This window comes from Madurella fahalii, assembly GCF_045866475.1.
Source record: "Madurella fahalii IFM 68171 DNA, scaffold_4, whole genome shotgun sequence".
NCBI classification, from domain to species: domain Eukaryota; kingdom Fungi; phylum Ascomycota; class Sordariomycetes; order Sordariales; genus Madurella; species Madurella fahalii.
The window spans coordinates 1,354,251-1,376,296 of record NW_027263974.1 but is presented as its reverse complement, the minus strand read 5'-3'; the positions used below and the strand labels follow the sequence as shown (position 1 = coordinate 1,376,296).

Here is a 22,046-nt window from a genome sequence, read left to right as displayed (position 1 = left end):
ACGCTCGGGCGCTCTGACAAATGCATGCATTTTTCCAACGCCCACCTCGGAGTATTTTCTGCAGCCCCGGCATCACTGAGGCTAGGCAACCTTCGAGAACGTCGGCGAGCTAGCGATAGCTTTCACGCTAGCCTCTCGCAGCTGTGCCTCAAGGTCGGCTACATGCGGTGCAGGAGTGATAAAATGCTACTAGACTGGCTGGTCGTAGCCTCTACCAGTCTTGACCCGCTTGGTTTTCCGCAATGCAAAGAACCACCCGTTGAGAAATAACTTACCAGGTTTACTAGACCTGGAATTATATGTCAGGCGCCAAGCATCAAGGCTCTCCCGCCCCGGACTACACCGCTGCCACAGAGGCCATGGCGATCACCGATGTGAAGAGACCCGTGACAAGGGGGTTATTGCCTACTAGGCCGGGGCCTCCCGAACCTGTCCCCGCACGCTTGGTAGTGTATAGCCGTCGACTACTTTGTGAGTGGAGCTGCCCTCTGCCGCCATCCAATCGTGTCCTCCGATAGCACGGTATATGTACTTTAACGACTCCGCCGTACTATCCTCACAACTTGCTTGCTTTCCGGGTCATTCTGAGATGTGGACTCCTCTTTGTGGGTTTACGCTACTGCGGTGCCGCGCTCTTAACTCCTCGTTCTCGGTGTAACGCTTAAAGCCAGCGAACCTTTCGGGGCGAACCAGATCAAGGACGGTCATATCCAGAAATTGTCTTATGGCAGGGATGACACAACCATGGTTCCCATGCGCCAGGCCACCATCAATCCGGGAGGCGCCGCGACGAAGCGCAAAAAACCGAAGAGACGTGCGAGTTTTCTTCTTTTTCCGACCCTCCGCAACAATTCTCACACGAGCATGCCGTGAACGCCACCGCCCCCACCACCGGTCAACCAAGCCCATGTCCGAACCGCCAGCGCGGCGACTTGCTCGGCAAGCCAGACCGCGCCACGCGCCACCCCCCTGACCGCCGCGCCCGCCAACCGGAATGCATTAAACCCCAGCCAGCCCACGCAGCGCAGCAATTCACGCCCCAGCTCGGCACCATGCGCCCATGCCGACCATAGCCCAAAAAAAACCGCCCCAAACACCACCGCGCAAAAAATCAGTGCCAAGACCCATTTGATGGCATGTCCAATACCGATACCATCCGACCTCGGACGGGCGTGCGAATGATAGCGCGGCAGCGTGTCGCGCGGCAGCGGGTACGGCGCCGCGCGGGGCGCGAGCCCGGGCGGGATGTGGGAGAAGCCGTCGGCGGGGCGGGGCGGCGCGGGGGTGGGGCCGGAGGGCCTTGGCGGCGGCGGGAGGACCGTGCCGGATGTGAGGTGCGGGGGGGTTACCGGCCGCGTCAGTTGCGGGACGGGGCTGGGTTCGCGCGCACACGGCGCCGAGGTGGGGGCGGAGGAGGCGATGTCGTCTCCGACGCCGTCGTGCTCGTCGTGGCTGGCGCCGCAGCTCGGCTCCGCGCAGGCTGGCGCGGCGAAGCCGGCGTGGTGGATCAGCTGCTTGTATGAATCCCTGGTCAGCGCGTACCGCGTCTTGAGATCCTGGCGGTCGTAGGCGCGCAGGATGGCCAGCGGGACGGTGTGCTTCTCCCTGGTGTTGACATAGGTCTTCCGCCGGAGCACGGCGGGTTTCTGGAGATGGAGCTGGAGGGCCGTGTCGGGATGCGGGCTGGCTGGATGAATGGGCAGGTAAGCGCGCCGAACTCTGGGGTTGGTTGGGAACTTGGCAAGAATGTCCGTCTCGCCGAAGGATGTCAACTATTTATACGGTTGGACGAGCGGAAATCATTAGTTGTAACCTCCTTTCAACTTGATTTTCAGAACACACTATGCGTACGATCAGAATCACGACTTTGTCTGCAGTTGATGCCCGCGGAGAGAGGATCACGACCGGGTGTTCATAGCACCCGCTGGGGAGCTCGGAATGGTTTCGCAGGCCGTCCCGCCGAGGCAACCACATGATCAGCCCCGCAAGGTGCATTCGGTTCGTAGTGGATGCTGGCCGGCCAGATTTCTGAGTCGGATGGTGATTCTCATGGCGGCGGCTACGACGGCGGCGTGCTGTGACGCCTGGCATCGTAACGACGATGTTGGCGCGTTGTTGAAGACACCGCTCACGGGTCTCTGAGCTGCGCGAATATGTCCGGGGTGAGAAATGGATATGGAGGTAGATGAGGAAGACTGCCTAACCCGACCACGAACTGACCAACTCTGCGTGATGTGGCCATGTTGGGCGGCATTTTGTGGGAGGCCTGCTGTTTGTGTCACAAAAGCCCCGGCCCTCGTTGCGGCGCTTCCGAAGCCAATCAGTGTTTTGCAAGGCATGCCTGCGTTTGCCAACAGTTACATGCTCGGCCTCACCCAACCGAAGTTGTTAAGATGCATGAGAAGTCCCCACTTCCACCGCCAACAGCCAAACAATAAGTCAAACTCGGCGCTTCCAAGCCGGCTTGCCTGCTTTTCCCAGGATCGACAGGCATTTGTTAAGGTTGGCCGATCCAATATGTATAGGCATGCCGAATTAGTGTAATCGTGGCAGCCCGACACCTGGAGAGGAAGGCAAAACCTATCTCCGGGTTCGTCGACGTTTGACGATGGGCCAAGTTACTGGCAGCTGTGGGTTTGTTGATCTCTAGGCCCATGAACTTGAATAACTCAACTCCCTATAGCGACAAGTGGAGGCCACTGCAATCAATGATTTCCGAAGCGGTGGGAGAAGAGGAGTGTTGGTCGTTGGTGTTGTATTTACCGACATCACTTTGGAGGATTTGACGTTGGGAAGCCGGCCTCGACGAGGCTGTCTGCTTTAATTAGGTGATTAGAGGGGCCCAACTTCCGGAGTAGGGGGCTCTAGCCTCGCTAATGAGAACATCAAGACACTTGATACTGCCCCCAATGAATGGCGCCTCAACAACTGACCCAGTAGGGTATGTAAGGTAGTCACCGCATGTGGCCGAGTTTGCGATGTGAAAGGAAAATGTGTCTGTTGGCACAATGTGAAAATATACCATGCATGGCTGAGTGAGACTTCCCTTGGCACTTTGATGACACTGAATAAGGTACCCCCAGCTTGCACGGGGAACCGGAATCCCGAGACACGCATTGTGGCTGGGATGGATGTATCGACACTAAGGTCAGCCATCTCGTGGTACCCACAAATGGGATGATTAAGGTAGGAATGCGTGCAGGCTTGCTTGCGTGCCGAGCGCTCCTGCGAACTCGGACGGGAAACCTGTGCCCCATTGGTCTGATGGCGGTTCGACGGGGTTTCGTTGTCGTTCCTTCGGCGAGGCGGGGGAATCATCTCCGTTTGGGATAGGGATCGTCGCGGCAGCTTCTTCTTCCAGGCAAGCGAGCGGGCGCCAAAGACTGCCTCGTGTGTCCCCCGAGCTTATGAAGCGGGGTTGACTAGACCGGGGCGCTGCGTGTTTGCTCAGCAAACGCAGGGCATGGATTGCCTGCCGGGGGGGGGGGGGGGGGGGAGGGGGTGAATGCCGCTCCCGAAGTGCCTTGAGCGGTTCCCTATCCCGGCCAATCAGGACTTCGGACGGGCCTGGTTCAAGACGGATCCGCATCGCCGGATCAAATGCCACTCACCGCTCCTGCGCCAAAAGCTGGGCGCTCGAAAATCCGGGGATCCTTCAATTCGTAGTGACCCAGAGTGTCGGGTCCTCGCCTTCCCCTCTCCCAAGATCAAGCGCTCCTCTCCAGCTGCTTCCCCTCACGTCAGCATGGACGACGGCTCTCAGTTTGTTGGCTCAGGCGACACTCCGGAGCCGTTTGAATTCACTTTCGAATTTTACCTGGACCACCGCGCCAGAATCGAGGCCGATGTGCGTCTCCGTTCCTGCGTTTTTTTCCCGTGTGCTTTTCCCCCCTCCCAACGACTGCCGCTGACATCTCTTCAAAAAGCCCAGTCTGTCGAGCAGCGATACGCGGTAGGTTAAATTCGTGTTCCGCCCGCTGCAACCCCAGCCCCGCCTAAACTTTTCTGCAGCGACGAGACGGTATCCCTGGCCGAAAGCATCTTTGCGTACCACGAGGAATATGGACGGACGTACCATGCATACCATTCTGGCTGTAGGTTTCAGTTTTGCTGCCCGCTCTCTCTAATTACGCCTGCTGACAATCCGATGCAGCCTACCACATGCCAAACGACGAAGCAGAGGTGGAACGCTTGGACGCGCAGTACGATGTCACCAGGATCCTCCTTGATGGGAGGCTCTACCTGGCCCCATTATCGCACGAAAACCCGCCGCGCAAGATCCTGGATATTGCGACCGGCACGGGCCGCTGGGCTATCGAGATGGCGGATGAGTTTCCCGAGGCCCAAGTCATAGGAACCGATCTCTCGCCCATCCAGACCAACATTGTCCCCCCGAACCTTAGGTTTGAGATTGACGATGGGTCCGTAACCTGCTCCGCATTGCCCCGAATCCCCCGTAGTGTGAGGATGGTGTATGCTGACGTGCCGATCCCATAAACCCAGCAACGAGGAGTGGCAGAGCGGCGAAGACTGGCATGACGTTGACTATATCCACTTCCTCTCAACTATCGCCGCTTGGTCGGACTGGCCGTGGATCATCCGCACCGCCTTTGAGCGGCTGCGCCCGGGGGGCTGGCTCGAGATGCAGGAGCCGGAATGCGACATAGATAGTGATCACGGCCCGATTCCGGCCGACAACGCCCTCAAACGGTGGTTCGCCGACATATGCCACGCGAGCGTACTCGCCCAGCGGCCCGTTCACATCGTGCCAGAACTCAAGCGCATGTTTATCGAGGCCGGGTTCGTCGATGTGCATGAGAAGGTGTACAAGATCCCTATCAACGGCTGGCCCCGCGGCCGGAGGCTTAAGCACATCGGCCAGATGTGGCACCACTGCATGCGCGACGGCCTACCCGGCTTTAGCTACGCCTTGTTCAACCGATGGCTCGGCCGGACCATGGAGCAGATCGAGGTATGTGTCGCGCGCTGGCTCCTGCAAAGATCATCTGGTGCCGTCAGCTAACGCCCTATCGTCCCGCAGGTCAACCTCGTTGACGTGAGGAAGGCCCTGGGAGACAAGCATAGTCGCGCCTACGAAAGGTTTTATGTTGTCTGGGGCCGGAAACCCGAGGATTCATGAGAGACTGCACCGGTCCGAGAGCGTCGCATGGCTCCGAGCAGAGCTGCCTAGGCGATGCTAGGAGAGTCGTTGAACGTCCCGAGACCGGCGGTTACCCGGGTAACCCGTGTGAACGGCGGCTTTTGGCGGAACCTGACAGTTGAGCTACCCCAGGATTCTGTCGGTCAGCGTCCGAGTCCGGCTCGGCCATGTGTAGGGTACTAGTTTGTTCATCGCCTAACGCCTGCTATGTGGTTCAGGCGTTAATGTATTCCCTGCCTTACACTGGCTCATAATAATATACTACCGCTTCTCTCACCCCTATCACACCCTTTCGTTTCATTCCTGACTTGGGGCTAAATTTGCATCGTGGAATGGACGAGATCGGTAAAAAAGCTGTGCAAAGCCTTCAACCTGGGTACGCTTACAACAATTCAGGTAGATTCTGTTGAGACTATAGACTACCTAGTTTGTACTGCAACACTGCCGGAAACGATATGAGAGCAAAAAATATAGCTCAGGGGTAGAGGGGTCTCTTGAGGAAAGGAACATAGAGCTGGACTTATCGAGCTCAAGAAAGAGGGAAAAAGAGCGTGATATGTACACAAAGGAGACTGGTCCGCGCCGGACAAAGAGAGGAGACGGAGACCGCATGCTAGTGATGCGGACCCTAGCCGGCGCATTAAACCATACTTATACCCCGGAATAGCATTACGTTTCAACTTCGGCGCCCGGCGCCCGGCGCCCGGTGCCACTTCCTCGCCAATGACCGGTTCCCGTAGCCGCTACGCAGGAATCGAGGGCCTGACCGTCAGGCGGGCGTTCAGAGGCAGCTTCTCGTAGAGCACCCAGGTCTTCTGCGACGTCCAGTCGACGCTCTCGGGCATGAGCTCCAGATCGAAGTTCCAGATCAGGCGCGCCAGGACCAGCCGCGACTCCATGTACGCCAGACCGCGGCCGATGCAGCTCCTGGGACCGAGGCTGAAGGGCTGGAAGACGTCCCGGTTGTCGTCGGCGTAGCGTTCGTCACCCAGCCATCTCTCGGGCACGAAAAGGTCCGGATCCCGGAAGTTGGCCGGGGAGCGGTAGGCGGCCCACTGATGGACGACGACGTCGGTGCCGCCCGCCACCCACTTGCCGTCTATCATGGCGCCGCCCTCCGGGGTGAACCGGTGGATCCCCGCCGGGACCGGCGGGTGCATGCGCATGGCCTCGTGCAGGACGGCGAGGGTGTAGGGGAGCTTGCTGATGCTGGCAAAGTTGATCTCGCTCTCGTCGGCAAAGGCGGAGCGGATCTCTTCCTCGAGCTTCCGTCGCTTGTCCGGATTGGTCATGAGGAAGTAGGCCGTCCCTCCGAGGAGGGTTGCCGACGTTTCCGAGCCGGCCATGATGAGGATCTGCGCGTTGGCCATGAGCTCGCCGGCGCTCATCCCGCCGTCCTTCCCGATGTGCTCGATGATGTGCGCCATAAAGTCGGGCCTGCTGGTGCTTCTCTCCATGCGGCGCTTGACCCGCTCCTTGGTGAAGTCTGCGTGCTGGAGGACTTGGTCTCTGATGCGCTTCGGGACCAACATCTTTAGCACCGCGCCAAAGGTTCCCATGGTGGAAATGATCTGACCGTACATCATGCCCTTCAGGTTGGCGAAGATGAAGTTGATCCACGGATGCATCTTGGATTCCTCCAGACAGCCAAACGACTCTCCAAATGTCAGGTCGCCTATGATATCGAATGCGGTGAAGTTAAACCAGTCAATAAGATTAACGGTTGTGCCCGCTCTCTCACGCATCCGCTGCATGAGACAGGCGACGTGCTTGGTGATGATGGGCTCCTGTTCCCGAAGCGACTTGTCCGAGAAGGCCGGTGCAAGGATGCGGCGATGCCTGGTGTGGCCCTCGCTGGTTGACTGCCACATGACACTGAAGGCGCCGAAAAACTCCAGCTCGTTCTCGCCGTATATCGTATTCGACGGCATAGGTTCCTTGCCCTTCTGGCCCGTGTAGATGTCCTTCCAGGCTTGGGCGCTGATGTAGGACAATTCCCAGGGTGCCACACGAACTACGGGACCATAGATCTGGTGAAGCTCATGGATCTTGTTGGTGATGTTGCCTCTCATCTGCTGTGAGATCTTCCCTAAGTTCGATCCGCGATACAAGAGCGGGCCTGGAAACCCGGCCAAGGGGTGGAAGTAGATATTGTAGATAAACCATGCGGGCGGGACGATGACGAGCTGTTCCGTGTTAATTTTCCACATTAACCTATCCGGACAGAGGATGTTGTAGTCAGCCTCACCAGAAGCACTGCGACGGCCTTAGCACCCCCAAGGGATGAGTACAAGCTCAGCATCCAGCCCAGTGATGCCATCTTGAGAGGCGGAGGATTCAATGACGAGAATACGGCAGTAGGTTGGGATGGGCCTGCAGAAATCCCGGGGAGCTGAGTGGGATGGGGGCATGCGTCTCTACCTTATCGTTCCACCGGGAGGGGTGAGCGGCAGGTCAAGGGCAGGCTCGCACTCTTGACAGCAACCCCCAGACCCCCACCCGTCCCGTCAGTATGGGTCGGAACATCCTCCCCCCCCAAGTCTGGCGGTGTGACCTGGGAGTCGTAGTGCATTCGTCGGACCGAAGGCGACGCGGCCGGGACGCAGAGTGCAAGCGACATTTTCGTACCTACAAGCATTAGTCTGCATCATACAAGGTGATGGCCGAGGAACTGCCCCAATGCAGCGGAGCTCCCGCTAATGGGAAGTGGAAGCACGTTGCAACGACAGGGGACAAGAACCAGCAATCTCGCTGGGGGGAACCCGGGAACTGAGGGCTATATGCATGTTTTGCCGGGAACGCAACTAGCATTATGCGGAAGAGGGTTGGGATGGGATCCGCAGAACCGCGTGGATAGAACCCATTCGTTGAGCCTCTCCCCATCTCCACCATGCCAACTACCGAATCCGGCAGGCCCAGGTTCCCGACCAAACCGACGGTGCATTTCCACAGCGACACGCCATTGGTTGCCCATTCACCTCAATGCCCGGGCTCTCGGTCTCCCCTCGCCCCCCCGTCTGGGCCATAAGGAGAGTCCGGACGGCCAGACTCCCTCTCCTCGCGCTCTCTCGCCCTCACAGCCCAAGGGAAAAGTAAAGTTTTAAATCCGGTGCACCTCATACCATGTCTCCTGCAGGGTATACCTTGTCGCGAAAGCTCGCCGAGAACGGCAGGGCGCCGCCACCGGTCAATGAACCGCATGCCGACCTGATCGCCGAGCTGAAGGGGCAAGTCATGCACGTCCCGGATATGCTATCGCTGTTCCCTACTTGGCCCAGTGGTGGCCGGAACAAGTACTACAAACGTCTCAAGGCCAGGCTCGACGGGATTATCGAAACGTGAGTAAACCCCAGCCCCAACCCCCAACCCCTTTTACGCATTGGGTCTCGGGAAAAGACTGACAATAACCTCTTTGACAGTGTGTATCCCGACCCGGAGTTGCGGAAGCGGGCCCTGAAACACGATTTTGCCTTCTTTACGTCAGTGTATGTAACGATTTGCCCGCCGTTGATCTCGGAACAGCAACTGATTCCCGAGCTTTCAGCTGGTTTCCGGACGCCAATTGGGATGAGCTCTACACTTGCGGCCTCTATTCATTTTGGCTCTTCCACTGCGACGACGCCATGGACGAGAGAGACGGGTCGGTCTCTCAAGACTTTGCCCTCTCTTCTCGGTATCGGCAGCAGGTTCTTGATTATACAAGGTATTGTCTAGGATTGCCCCCGATTCTGCCCCGGGCGGGTCTCATCTACAAGATGTCATCCTGGTTCCAGCCAGGCCCTCAATGGAATCCTCCCAGCCCAAACTTGCCCAACAGCGTCTTCAAAGAGTTCGGCCAGAGGATCCAGCTGACCACGAGCAAAGGTACGTCCCAGCGAGTGTTGATCGGTCGGCTTGGTACTTACGCAACCCTGCAGTCTTCCGCGAGCTCCTCTACAAGGAGATCAAGCAGTACATCGACCATTGCGAGATTGAGCAGAGGGAACGCATGGAAAGCGAGATGTCAGAGGACCTGGAGGCGTACCTGCGCGTCCGACACCACACATCTGCCGTCCGTACATATGGCTATATCACACAGTGAGTGGGAGTGCACACCTGCGCAATGACCTGCGTTATCTAGCTACATGTGCTGAGCGCGAGAGACAGACTTGGCCTTGGCATACGGTTGCCGGTTTGGATCATGAAGTCTCCCGATATGCAGTCGTTGTGGGATGAGGTGACCACCATCATCATCATGTCAGTTTCCTTCTCCAGGACCGGGTTCTTGCCATTTAGCTTACCAGTTTTACCCCAATCAGCGAGAACGACATTTTATCCTTGAAGAAGGAACTGGCTGGTGGATGCGTCCACAACGCCGTTGCTGTCATGTACCACCAGGGCCAGCCGCTCGACGGCGTGATGGCGGAGCTGATGGCAAAGTTGGAAGCCTACCGCGACCGCTTCGACGAGACCGCCGAAAGAGTCCACAAGCTGGTGAGCGGTGCTAGTAAGCGCGACCGTGACGAGGTCCTGAAATTTATTGATGGGCTGCGGACCAATGCTACGGGCACTATCGAGTTCTGGTATGTTCCTCTTCCTGTCTACTTGTCCTAGCGTGCGTGAGATCTGATTAGGCTGCCCCGCAGTAAACTGGCTCAGCGGTACCGCAATGAGAAATACTTCAATGAGGATGGAACGATGGATGTTGTGCTCTGAAATAATGGGTCAAAGTTTGACATTTTCTCTGGGAGCCCGGAATCCAGAATAGCTTAACGAAGAGATGATTGGATTTTTTTTTTTTTTTTTTTTTTTTTCGGTCTGGGGAGAAAGGCCCGTCGGGAGGGGGGAAGGGGAGGAGGAGGAGAAGCCTTACATTCAGGCAGGCCGTTATGGGTACGTGAGGTTCCGTGTGCAGGTGTTAAGAGCTCATTTGGGTGGTTCGCGTTGCGTCTGGCGTACAGTACATCGATTTATTTTTATAATCTATCCTTTTTTTGTCAACGAGCATGTCATTCCGAGCCTGAAGGCTTTGAAAGAATTTGTACTTATGTGATTGTTCTTGTTTGCGCGCTCTGCCTGTCCCTCTTTGGCAACACTGCCAAACCCAAGAGGACGAATTATCGTGGTTATGACGGTAAGGCAATCACATTCTGACTCACCTCAACTCGCTCTGCTTGCCCAGCTGGCCACCTGGGGCGCTGGGTGAGCTCCGAGAAAGTTCGAAACATGAAATTCGTGGAATCTGTCGCCATCTATTATGTAAAATCTGTCCAAATGGAGCTAAGATGTTTTGACCAACGTTGCCTCTTCCATACGATTGGCCAGGACATTGACCCTGGCCCTCTCTCTACCGCCTCATAACAAATATGGGTGGAGCCTCCTACAAAGCTCTCTTGAAGCATGGCGACCTAATTCACCTTGTGGGGAAAGTCAGGCTCGGGGTTGGCAAGTTTCCTGGGACGGTGATCCCAGTATGAGAACCACGAGGAACCCGGACGCGAGCCGGAATCCTACTAGCGTAATTGGTAGCCACGTTGGCATGTAAGGGACTTTTCCAAGTAGCCGGCCGTCTGGGTAAACACAACCAAAACGACAAGGATCCCTGTTGAACCGACTGTCGGACGCGGGGTTGCTCACTTTAGCGAATGTTATACCATCCGGTTGCTCACTTCTATGGCCGCTGATTAGCTCTGCTGTGCTGGCGCATGACGTTACGCGTTACCGGGAGAGCGGGGTTACCAGCCGCGGTCCAGTTGTAAGGTGGTATTAAAGCCACCCCGTCCACGGCACATTTTGGGGCTGGCTTATGTTTAACCGGGCATGGACAAACAGCGTGATTGTACACTCACCATCGCTTGAAGAGTTGGAAGGAGATTCGGCATGGCTACGGAGACCGCCGTTGCGGTATCCCACCATGTTGCCGGCCCTCTTGATCTGGCGGCCGGGTGCGGTCCGGCGCAAGTGGCCGTAACGTTAAACTATTACAATGACCCAGGTGATGGCTCACTGCCAGAGCCAGTTCTTGTTAAGAGGTAGAACTATCCCTTCATCCCGTCTCAGCTGTTTGTTTGGGTTTTCCTTTCTTTTCCTTCGCTCTACTTTTTGTTTCTTTCTTGTTTCCTCCATCCCTCTCGAATGAATCTCGCTGACCAAGACTGCGACTAAAAGCGACACAGTCACGAATAAGAGGTCTCTGGTCCCAACCCCGGTGGCCGTGACCGACATCACTGGCCGGGAGGACCAATTTACTCTTGATGGAAACGGGTTTCAATTCTGTCACCATGAGTCTAATTTTCGAGAAGGGGGATATCGTGACGAAGGGAAGGTCGAAGCAGAATATTACCCTGAAATGGAGCAGCTATTAAAGGATGTGTACGTTCATAGCATAGTACGACATTCTTTGCTCCTTCAAGGTTTGCTGACTGGCTCTAGCACCGGGGCAACCCGCGTCTTCATATTTGACCACAAGACCCGTTGTGGCCCCTCAAACTGGCACAGCCTCGGGCCCGGTAACCAAGCAAAACGTGGCCCGATTCTCCGAACCCATGTCGATCAGTCCTACGAGGGTGCTGAGTCTCTGTTGAGATGGTTACTTCCCGACGAAGCGGACATTTTGCTCAAGAAGCGGTGGCAGATCATCAACGTACGCCCCCAAACGTCCTGTCCGTCCACTCCCGCTAACACAATAATCTGTTTCCGTAGGCCTGGCGCCCCATTAAGACAATCTACAAGGACCCATTGGCTGTCGCTGACGCCAGAACGATCGCGGAAGAGGATCTGGTGCCTGCGAAGATCATATACACAGACCACGAGCGTGAGTCGTGGACGATCAAACCGTCAGCGGCGCATCGCTGGTACTTCAAATACGCCCAGCGACCGGATGAGGTTCTTCTTATCAAATGTTTCGATTCCTGCACAGACGGTGTAGCGCGTCGGGCACCGCACTCAGCGTTCCAAGATCCGAGGCACGTCAATGACGCGTGGAGGGAGAGTATAGAGATTCGGACCATGGTGTTTTATGACACTTAGCCGTTGTAATGTTGTGGCAAATCTAGCACATATTTGCTCTGTTTCTCTATGTGGCACGCGAATACAGGAGATGGCCCGGATCCCCAAACCTCGAAAGACGGCCGCTTGACAACTAGCACGGGACGGACATACTAGCGTATCACCTAAACAAGAAGCGTTTGAGGAAAGTCAGGTAGTTCGCACGTCATCCTCCAATCCAATACATCGGGAGGTTACCCCCGGGATCAGTTGACATTGGCACCAGGGATTGACCAACCGGAGACCGAACCGACCGGCTTGGGCTCTATTTTGCCGCCAGATGAAATTAGAAGCCCGCTTTCTTTGGATCACTGTCTCCGACTTCGTGAGAGCATTACGAGTCTCGGGAGATCCTGATCTCTAAGGGAGCAATGAAGCTGTATAAGGAGTGGGGGTTTGACGAGCAGGATGATGAAAGACCACCTGCACCCCGCAATATCAGATTGATGGATACTACATGTGCCGGTTTTGGCGTAGTATCTGATAGATGGTTCCCCCCTGGCCCACCAACTGCTGGTGATTCCGTGTTCTCGGCATTCGGAAGGGCCCCCGACCCCCGCGCTACAAAGAGGGCATAGATCAGAGCGCAACATCCAGCCAGTAGCATCTACGCCTACGGGTTATTTCCGGCCGAACTCGGCGATCAGTAGCGTCTACAATGTTAGGTAATGCCTCCAACCCGTACCAAAAGCGGCCTCCTCACCCATCTCCGCGGTTACAGCACCATCAGTCATTGCAGGCCGAGCCTGGAAGGGTACGTGACATCCAATTGCAGCTGGGTAAATGCGCTCAACGCGGGGGAGGGGAAACGTTATCAGGATGCGGCAGTTGATCCCCCAAGTTGAGCTTCAGCTCGTTGGTGTGCCTATAAAGGAGACGGCGGGAGTCGTAAGACGCTGCGGTCCAGCGATCTTATCTCCTATTGATCTCCAGGAATCCTCAAGACTCTTGCAATTGACTCCTGAACAACATGGGCATCTCAATGGAACCCCCACAGAGCGTCGAATGGAACGGGACCAAGGTCCCGGTCTACCCTATGGAGACTATTGACTTCAGTCTCCTGCTCTCGCAGGAGCCGGCCGAAGTGGAGAGACTGGTTCGCTGCTGCGAGACTAAGGGATTCTTCTATCTGGACCTGCAGAATATCGACGGCCGCAGGATCCTTGAGGACCGCGATGCAACCCTTGATCTCATGTACCGCTTCTTTGACGCCCCTCTTGAGGCCAAGAATGAGTTTGGACTCATCTCTCCCCATCTCGGGTGGGTAGTGTCTTGCCTGTATTCGTATGCTAAGCTGACACCAAAACAGCTACGAGCCCTTGGGCTCGCGCAGGGGTGTGCTTGACAACACCAGGGACGGCTATGAGATGATCAAGGTGAGACGTTTCGCACACATCACAGGGCCTGCTGAGTGTCTTTGATTTTGACACCCATGTGCTATTAGGTATCTCGTGACGAAATCCAGAGGGACAGCCCCAAGATCCCCGCCGTCCTCAAGAACACCCCGGACATGAAGATCTTGGAAAACGCAATTGCGGGCTCCAACATCGTCACCAAGGCCATCCTGTCGGCCCTGTCAACCGGAACTGGCCGCACCGGCGCGGATCGCTTCGAGAACATGCATCGCAATGACCGGCCCTCGACCAGCACGTTGGCCATGATGCACTATATCCCCTCGGACCCGGCAACCACCAAGAACATTGGACACCAGAAGCACACCGACATCAGCTCCCTGACACTGCTCTTCAGCGACCAGTGGGGCCTCCAGATCCGGCCGCCAGGATCGCGCGAGTTCGGCTTCGTCGCGCCCAAGAAGGGCTGCGCCGTCATCAACGTCGGCGACTCGCTCCGCTTCGCGAGCGGCCACACCATGCAGTCTTGCATCCACAGGGTCATCCCTCTCAACCACGACGAGCACCGCTACTCGATCGCCTACTTCCTCCGCGCCGAGGACAAGACCATGTTCACCGACAGCGAGGGCAGATACATCACGGCCGGCCAGTGGCACGACGAGAAGTTCTTTGCCTTCAAGGCCGCGCCCGAGATCCAGGCCCTGGCTCCGCCCACAATGTTGTTGGGAGGCATGAAGGAGGGCGCTGAGGTTGAGCAACCCAAGGTGACGCCCAACTCGGTCGTGGCGGCTGCCTAGAGGGGTGCAAATACTAGTAGGGTGGATAGGGCTTAGTGTCTCGCTAACGACGCGGGCATTTGTGTGTAAGGACGTTGATGCTTACGGTCACTGCCGTTGAACTAGTCGTTACAACTCCTGAGTGGAAGAATTGCGTGATGGTGGGCGGCTTCTTTGTAAATGGCCCAATGCGAGTTTGCCAATACAACATAGTTGAATACCTTACTGTTCTTTGCTGTCCCTATCAGTCCGAAGACATTCGCGGTCATTCTGTGCTGTACTATCCGAGCTCCGAGTACACCTTCACATTTCCCAGCCCACCCCCTACGACCTTGACCCTCGACCCAATCTCCAACGGACTCCCCTCATGAACCACAAAGTTCTCCCTCATATCTGGCTCCTCCAACCCCAACATGTTGTACAGATTCCCACTCACCAACCCCACCGCCTCCTCTTCCCCAAGCCTCCCCCCACCATTCCTCCACGCAATCCCCGCCAACAAACCCAGATCCCTCACCACCCAATCCTCCTCGGGCCCAACCGCCGTAACCACCCCGGCCTCCACAAGCACGTCAATCCCGGTACCGTTCGTCAGGGGTGCCCCCGTCAACGCCCTCCTCTGATCCCACGTCACCCCAAACGCCAGCATCGGTGCCAGCACTACCCCAACCCCGCTCTCCGCCAGCTCTCTCGCGACAAGATACGCCTCCGCACCGCCCAGAATAACCATCCTGATCCTCCCACCTTCTCCACCAACACCACGCCGACCCCTCCAAACCGCATTCCCAGCCTCCTCCACCTCCCTCTTCACCCTCAACAGCGCCGCGATCGTATCCGCGCTATGCACCGTGATCACAAGCGGCATCTTCCCCCTCACCACTCTCCTCAAGAGCCCCGCCTCCTCCACATAATACCCACCCCTCCCCTCCTCCTCTTTTCCCCCTTCCCCTTCCTCTTCTTCCTCCACCGCCCGCATCAACTTCCTCCGCAGCCCCCCAACCGCCGCCGACACCGACCCCTCCCCACCACCGCCGTCGCGGCCCCCCACCACCGACCCCAAGTCGACCGAGTAATGCACCGCCACGTCCGCCGCCCACACCGCCGCCTTGTCGACAGCAATCCCGGCGCCGGTGCGGAAGCCGGCGCTGGTGCCGTGGTGCGAGAAGGCGTCGCCGGGGAGGAGCTTGGGGGCCGAGACGGCGCGGGTGACGCCGTAGCGGTGCGCGGCGCGCAGCTTGGCCGTGTCGAGGGCGAGGCCGTCGAGGGCGCGCGTGAAGCCGCGGCCGGCACCGGCGCCGGCGCCGTTGTCGGTCTCCTTGGCATCGTCGATCGCGTTGAGCCCCAGCGTCGACCCGAATGCCGTGAACCCCGCGGTGAGGTGCCCGTTGCGCAGGTGGATGATGGGTGTGTGGCGGTCGGCGGCGCGGCATTGCCCAATGCAGGTTATGGTGCCCCCGGAAATGGTGAGGTTGAAGGTCTTGTTGTGGGGGTCGGCGGTGGGGTTGGTGGTTGTGTTGGGGGCGTTGTTGGGGGCGAGGATCTTGGTGATGCCCGTGACGAGGACGTCGGTGGTTATGGTGACGGGATCTTCGATGATGGTGGCGAGGTCGGGGTCGGGGGATATGGTGCCCTCGAAGGGCTTGTGAAGGGTGATGGGATCTTCGTACTGCGCCGTGCCGTCGATCCACACCTGGACTGGCGCTGCGCCGAGGGAGAGGGGGTCGCTGTCCCACACTACGATGTCTGCGTCGAAGCCTGGTTTGACTTTGCCCAGCCGCTGGCCCAAACCTAGGCGCTCGGCGGGAGCAGAGGTGACTGAGGCGAGAGCTGCGTGGTAGGGAAGGCCGTAACGATACGCCTTTGCGGCTTCCAAGACGAGGTGCTGGGCGTTGAGGATGGGGTTGTCGCTTACGTAAATCGGGACGAGGCCGTTGTCGTAGAGGCGTTTGCCGGCGTATTCGGAGCCGATGTAAGACTCTGCCTTGTACCACATGTTGTCGGCAAATAGGGCCAACGCCGGCGGATCATCGCCCCATGCTCGCTTTAGCACCTACATGTCCCGGCTCAGTTAGAAGCGTGTCTAGCGTGTTAACGTCGTCAGTTCTGGACCACACTTACTCCAGGCACTAGGTAGGCTTGATGGGCGTGATGGAAAGCCCGTACGGGGAACTTGAATTCGTTAGTGTGGTCGACAAACGCCTCGAAGTCTGTGATGGTGTAACAATGGACATTCACGTGAACCTGTCCTCTTAATACGCCCAGCAGTGCCTCCCACCGAATGTCGTTAGGCAAGTATCCTCTGACTTGGTCGAAGTTTGATGACGCGGCATGGCACCAGTCATCCTGGTCACGCAGGACCTTGGCGGCTTGTTCAAATGCGTGGCGAAACTCCCAACTCTGCCCAAGGCGACTAACTGGGCCGCGCTCTCCGGCTTTACCGTGGATGTGCTTTGGGTTCTCACCGCACGCCATCTTCATATACCGCCAAGTGCGGTCTGGGTCAGCGAGGAGATCAGCAACGCTGGTCTCATTACGTCCGTCTCGCCGGCCGATGGCGTGTTTAACGACAAAAGCCTCGCCACCAATATTGTTGCCAGAGCCAGGAAGAATCAGGGACGTCGTTACACCGCCAGATTTGATAACTTGGAGTTGGTGGTCTGTTGGTTGAATGGCGTCGATGGTTCGTACGTAAGGCGTGATGTCGGCGGAGAGCTCGCTGGTATCATCATTGGACCGTATCGTCGGCAACGGGTGTACCCCGGCGTGACTGTGCATGTCGATGATGCCGCTCGTCAGAGGCCGACCCGCGGCATCATAGACCAGCACGTCGCCTGGCAGGGCGTGTGGATGGAGATCCCTGCCAACTTGCTTGATGAGACCGTGCTCAAGGAAGACGTCGGCGACGATCCAGGAGTAGCCCTTTTCGCCGTCGGGCTCGCCCACCCAGACAGTTGCGTTCCTGATGAGGGTGGGTTTCTGGCCGTCGATGTACCGCGCGTTCTTCTCCCGGCCGAGCCCTTTCGGGTCGGAAGGTTTGGTGTGTAACCGAGCACAGGTCCCAACATCTTCCCGCAGCCGTTTGACTGACAGGCCATGGCGTGTGACATCGGGGCCAGACGCGGTCAGGTTGGGCGACAAGGTCTGTTTCCATTGTGCATAGGCGATGAATGCTAGGCATGCGAGGCCGATCAAGCGCAGCCCACTGGACCTGCGGATTCTTCGTAGCCTGTTCGGTCGTCTCAGCGGTGCCGGTACCGGTGCCGCAGTCACACTGTAGGCTGGGAGATAATGCTTGTCGGGGTCCATGATAGCACCCAGATCTTAGCTTCAATCAATCCCAATGTAGACGAAAATAAGAGATTGAGACCGAGCGTGGATGAACTCCATGTGCTCAGTTAAGGTAATTTCGCCGTAGCAGAAAAGCGCTGTTCTAGCCGCCGAATTAATTAGGCTGGCGCGTGCCGCCAGTTTTTTCGGTTGCAACGGTGAGGGGGGCTCCCATAGCGCGGGGTCCTACGCTGCAGAAGTACAGAACAGACTACAGTTACATTCTACTTTTTGGTTCCTGTGTTGCTCTAGCTCCTCCGCCCCCCTCCTTTTCGCCTGCCCCGCCGGATGCGCTCGACAGGGGCACGTCTAGCTTTTTCAGTTGACTATTTCAGTCCCGAAGCCGGTTGTTTAGCCTCGGAGCCGTTTTGGCACCAATCGCTAGCAACTAGGATAGTGCATCAAAATTAGAGCCCCTACTTACACTTTCCTCTCGCCATCCAGAGCCCTCTCGTTACCGAGCTGAATAAGGTACCCTATCCATGGATCCACAAGATAGGAGGACGACGTTTTATGTTATATTTAACTAACGTACATGATAAGCGAGCCGTAAAAACAAGCGAGCCGTAAATTTTCTACCACCCCCTCACAGCCATCCTCAATTACACAACCACAACACTAGGAAATAACAATAACTGAATCAGAAACAGATGAATCAGACGATTCTGCAGCCTCCTTGCACGTGCGTGCATTATGGCCAGGCTTGCCGCATACGCCACAACACCGAATCTTCGTACGAGACCCCTTTGCACCACCACCATTTTGTCGTATTTCCTGGATTACCTGCTCACCCACAGCCTTCTGATCCAGTAGATCCTGTGCCTCTTGTACAGTAAGTGACCCTCCAAGCCGCATACGTGATTTTTTGGCTCTCCGTCTCTTACTAAGCTCCTCATTGGCCTTACGTAGCGAAGAGACCTCTGCACGGAGAAGCCACCTCGTGCATCACAGCCGTCGTACCTTTAACTAATCGATCTACAGCAGTTAGTATTGAGGTAGGGGAGCGGCTCTAATGGTTGGAAATTCGAGTTTTAATAAACGCTGACTGTGAGGTGGCCTCTCGAGGGTTGTGTGGCGTTTGGGAGACCCAAGGTAGTACTGTGGTTGGGCTTGAGGCTGGGGGTATTGGAGTCCGAATACGCATATCCAGCTTGGATATCACCCTCTCTGGGTCGTACGGTACAAGGCCGGCTCCGGCAAACCCCCTCTGGATATTCTTTTCCGTAACCGAAGCAAAAAACGCCTCTCTAAACCTATAAAGAAACTCCAGCTTGCTGATATGTGTGATGTTCATCCGTATTAGCTGTTTAATCTAGCAGCTGTATGCCTTCTTCAACGGCCTAAAACAACTAACATCTAATGGCTGAAGTAGATGTAAAGAATGCGGAGGCATATAGAGTATGATGTCGGATGCACAGCACCTCTGAACGTTCGGAGTTAAATTTGGGATGGAAATTCAGATGTAAATTGAGGATCTCTTGTTTTCTTCCTTGTCTAACGGAGGTGAGCTTCCTTCTTTATTCCCAATTTCCTGGACCACGGAGACCCGGGTTAACGGGTCTCCGAGAGATCGGATCACACTTATCCGAGACGCACTAATCCGGATCACACTGATCCGGGTTCGTGTTTTGCAGATCCAGGATCCAGCTTCTTGACCCTTTTGACATATGATAATGTTGTACTCCTAGCAGTAGGTCTCGAATTCTTCGGAGTGGTAGCTATCGTAGCCGTCGAGGATCAATAGTCAGTATTTGCCCTTCGTATGAGATGCTATATAGAAATCGAAGTGCCGAATCCAATCTATGCCTTTTTCATTGGTAGTCCAGCTATTATCGGCTGTTGCAATACGCTAGGTAGCCGGAAGGTTATACTCTTGTGTAAAGGGGTTGTTCTGGGAACACGTTGAGGGAGATGGACCACGATGTCTTGATACCGAAAAGACCTGGACCAGCGGGCGATATCTTGGTGAACAGCCTCCTATCAATTACACAGAGACTGATCCTTACAGATCAGAAGTTCCCCGCGTGAGAGGGTTTCCCACCGGGTTCTTATCTACCCTAGTACAGTGACATCATCCACCGTCATTCGGCCGGTTCCCCCGGTCTAGCCCAGAGGGCTCTCGTTACATCTTGATACCAGTTAATAAGGTGATATTGGCTAGCTAAGACGATAAATGGTAGGATAGCCCAGCCTAGAGCATTCACTCCTTAGATAACTATAGCCTACTCTCGATTACCAAGTTGGGCCTATTTACCCTACTACGGCTATTAGAGGTAGTAACTACTATAGTAGGGATAATAATGCCTATTATAAAGCCGGTCTCGTCGAAATTGTACGAATCGTTATTAAAGATACTGTATTTGGCCTTCGTATTATATATAAATGAAAACCACTTGCGAATAATCTCTGGATCTTCGTACTTAGCCCTCTAGTAGTCGTATTTACGTATAAAACGCGTCCGAAGTTCTGGCTGGCGCTTGATAAAGTTGTGAGCCCAGCGTTTGCCGACAGGGGGCTGTCACAAACTACCAACTACACCAAAAGGTGGGGAGCTCCACGATTGTTGGTCGTAGAATGCTAAACCTGCATTTTATCTGACAGGGGCGCGTCGCATTCGCATAGCAATCGGTTGGCCATATCTTCTACGTAACAAAGCCGAGGATGGAATACACGTGTATATAGCTCAACTATGTATTGAACAATCGTTTGCTCTTCTAAATCCATAAGCTTACGTAAGTTGGCTGGAATATCGTGTCGTGCAGGCCGACCGGCGCGTCGGTCGTGGAGAGTATTGTAGGGAACAGAATAGGTCTTTGCTGCAGTAGAAAGACGAAGTTTTGGGTCTTTTCTAAGAGCTTCGAGGGCTAGAATTAGCCGCGCTTCATTTGACGGCGATGGCATGTCTTGTGGTGGAGGAAAACGTCGCGAAGGGTAGAGAGGGTGGGTCACGGGGAAAATTTACGGCTCGCTTGTTTTTACGGCTCGCTTATCACGCACGTTATCCCATTTGTACCTTAGACGAACGACCTCCATTCCTAACATGTCCCCTCGGATTTGATTTCTTAGTATCCTCGTGCTAGTAGTACGTGTTCACTGGAGACTAGAAGATAATATTACAAGTGTACAGAAATGAATCGTGAAAACAAGACTAACGTACCGCTAGTTTTAACGTGAACTAGAGGCTTCTCTCGCGCATCCAAACCCCGGCGCCAAGTGCATGAACTGATTTGCTTCGTCCCATGAACCCCTGACTACGATGCCGAACGCACATTGTAGCACTCGAGCTTCCAACAATGCTCAAAGATCAGGCAGGCCATGAGAGTACTGTACAGTACAGTACCGTTAGTTGTGGGTCTTGCTCAGGTTGATGATGCGCCAAGCCTAGAGTGACAGTGGAGCTCGCAGGGCCCTGTTGTCCTTTGCCGTGTAATCCCCGCTATCACTCACCTCAAAACGGTCCAGTAATGCGCCCCTCACAACATAGCCTGCGACCCTCACTTCCGTCAACATGGCACCCACCGCCGGTAACCAACTCCACAATCAGAGCAGCAAGATGTCAGGCCGGACACCCAAGCAGAAAGCCACCGAGAAAACGCACACCCACCGCCTAATCCTGGCACAATTCCCGCTCTGGATCCTGCCAGTGCTGCTCGTCATGCAAACCGGCGTGCTCTGCCGCTGGTCCGACGCGGAGTACCTCGTCTTCTCGCTCGGAGTAGCCGCGCCGTCCGTCCTCCTGCCCTACTTCCTCATCAGCCCGCCCCGGTCAACCGCCAGCTCGCTGCCCTACTGGCTCAAGCTCCATGTCTGGGTCGCCGTCCTCGTCTGCTTCGGCACCTACTTCGGCACGCACTACTTCTTTGACCTGATGGGCATGCGCTACGCGTTCGCCTCGGCTACGTGGCACCTGGAGTCGGACGTTGTCGGGCGCAGCGGGCAGGTGGTGCCGCTGTTCATGTATCCGCTGACGCACGCGTATTTCATGAGCTATTTCGTGTTTCTGGTGGTCGCTGAGCGTCGGCTCCGGTCACTGTCCGGGAGTGATAGGGTGGGGAGGGGACTGTTGGTGGTTGCGCTGGCGTATGGGGTGGCATTTGCGGAGACATACGTCATGGCGAGTCCGTTGTTGGAGGATTTATTCCGGTATGATGATCGCGAGAGGATGCTGAGGGTTGGCAGCTTGGGGTATGCGTCGTATTTTGTGGTTGGACTGCCGATGGTGAAGAGGATTGATCGAGCGGGGGAGGAATGGGGGATAGGGAGGGTGGTGATCGAGGCATTGGCGACATGCATGGGGATTTTGGTGTTGTTGGAGGTGTGGGCCAAGGTTGTTGGGCCCTTGTAATGGCAGGCTTGAACAAGATATGATGGAATCACGGAGAAGCTTGACGATGGTTAAGCTCA

At 56.0% G+C, this 22,046-nt stretch overlaps 8 protein-coding genes across 8 annotated transcripts; 5 read left to right on the top strand and 3 right to left on the bottom strand.

Annotated features, from left to right (window-relative positions):
• Nucleotides 1-854: 854 nt before the first annotated feature.
• MFIFM68171_07400 (uncharacterized protein) lies at nucleotides 855-2,091 on the bottom strand (the record flags this gene model as incomplete). The annotated part of the gene is made up of 2 exons (XM_071062820.1): nucleotides 855-1,772; nucleotides 1,852-2,091. 2 exons carry the CDS (start codon nucleotides 2,089-2,091, stop codon nucleotides 855-857), a joined length of 1,158 nt encoding a protein of 385 aa, XP_070918921.1.
• Nucleotides 2,092-3,505: 1,414 nt separating this feature from the next.
• On the top strand, nucleotides 3,506-5,140 carry MFIFM68171_07399 (S-adenosyl-L-methionine-dependent methyltransferase; the record flags this gene model as incomplete). The annotated part of the gene is made up of 6 exons (XM_071062819.1): nucleotides 3,506-3,847; nucleotides 3,927-3,952; nucleotides 4,012-4,094; nucleotides 4,154-4,421; nucleotides 4,504-4,972; nucleotides 5,042-5,140. 6 exons carry the CDS (start codon nucleotides 3,506-3,508, stop codon nucleotides 5,138-5,140), a joined length of 1,287 nt encoding a protein of 428 aa, XP_070918920.1.
• A 764-nt stretch (nucleotides 5,141-5,904) lies between these two features.
• On the bottom strand, nucleotides 5,905-7,481 carry MFIFM68171_07398 (Isotrichodermin C-15 hydroxylase; the record flags this gene model as incomplete). Its single annotated transcript, XM_071062818.1, has 2 exons — nucleotides 5,905-7,347; nucleotides 7,410-7,481. The coding sequence occupies 2 exons, from the start codon at nucleotides 7,479-7,481 to the stop codon at nucleotides 5,905-5,907; spliced, it is 1,515 nt and encodes a 504-aa protein (XP_070918919.1).
• Nucleotides 7,482-8,284: 803 nt separating this feature from the next.
• MFIFM68171_07397 (Terpene synthase) lies at nucleotides 8,285-9,856 on the top strand (the record flags this gene model as incomplete). The annotated part of the gene is made up of 7 exons (XM_071062817.1): nucleotides 8,285-8,499; nucleotides 8,581-8,646; nucleotides 8,706-9,025; nucleotides 9,079-9,238; nucleotides 9,308-9,397; nucleotides 9,460-9,723; nucleotides 9,787-9,856. The coding sequence occupies 7 exons, from the start codon at nucleotides 8,285-8,287 to the stop codon at nucleotides 9,854-9,856; spliced, it is 1,185 nt and encodes a 394-aa protein (XP_070918918.1).
• Nucleotides 9,857-11,020: 1,164 nt separating this feature from the next.
• MFIFM68171_07396 (7alpha-cephem-methoxylase P8 chain) lies at nucleotides 11,021-12,169 on the top strand (the record flags this gene model as incomplete). The annotated part of the gene is made up of 4 exons (XM_071062816.1): nucleotides 11,021-11,172; nucleotides 11,309-11,512; nucleotides 11,573-11,783; nucleotides 11,843-12,169. The coding sequence occupies 4 exons, from the start codon at nucleotides 11,021-11,023 to the stop codon at nucleotides 12,167-12,169; spliced, it is 894 nt and encodes a 297-aa protein (XP_070918917.1).
• Nucleotides 12,170-13,157: 988 nt separating this feature from the next.
• On the top strand, nucleotides 13,158-14,336 carry MFIFM68171_07395 (Oxidoreductase vrtI; the record flags this gene model as incomplete). Its single annotated transcript, XM_071062815.1, has 3 exons — nucleotides 13,158-13,447; nucleotides 13,497-13,563; nucleotides 13,632-14,336. The coding sequence occupies 3 exons, from the start codon at nucleotides 13,158-13,160 to the stop codon at nucleotides 14,334-14,336; spliced, it is 1,062 nt and encodes a 353-aa protein (XP_070918916.1).
• A 259-nt stretch (nucleotides 14,337-14,595) lies between these two features.
• MFIFM68171_07394 (Carbohydrate esterase family 9 protein) lies at nucleotides 14,596-17,621 on the bottom strand (the record flags this gene model as incomplete). Its single annotated transcript, XM_071062814.1, has 2 exons — nucleotides 14,596-16,365; nucleotides 16,434-17,621. 2 exons carry the CDS (start codon nucleotides 17,619-17,621, stop codon nucleotides 14,596-14,598), a joined length of 2,958 nt encoding a protein of 985 aa, XP_070918915.1.
• A 3,529-nt stretch (nucleotides 17,622-21,150) lies between these two features.
• Nucleotides 21,151-21,987, top strand: MFIFM68171_07393 (Cycloeucalenol cycloisomerase; the record flags this gene model as incomplete). Its single annotated transcript, XM_071062813.1, has 1 exon — nucleotides 21,151-21,987. One exon carries the CDS (start codon nucleotides 21,151-21,153, stop codon nucleotides 21,985-21,987), a length of 837 nt encoding a protein of 278 aa, XP_070918914.1.
• Between the last annotated feature and the right edge of the window lie 59 nt (nucleotides 21,988-22,046).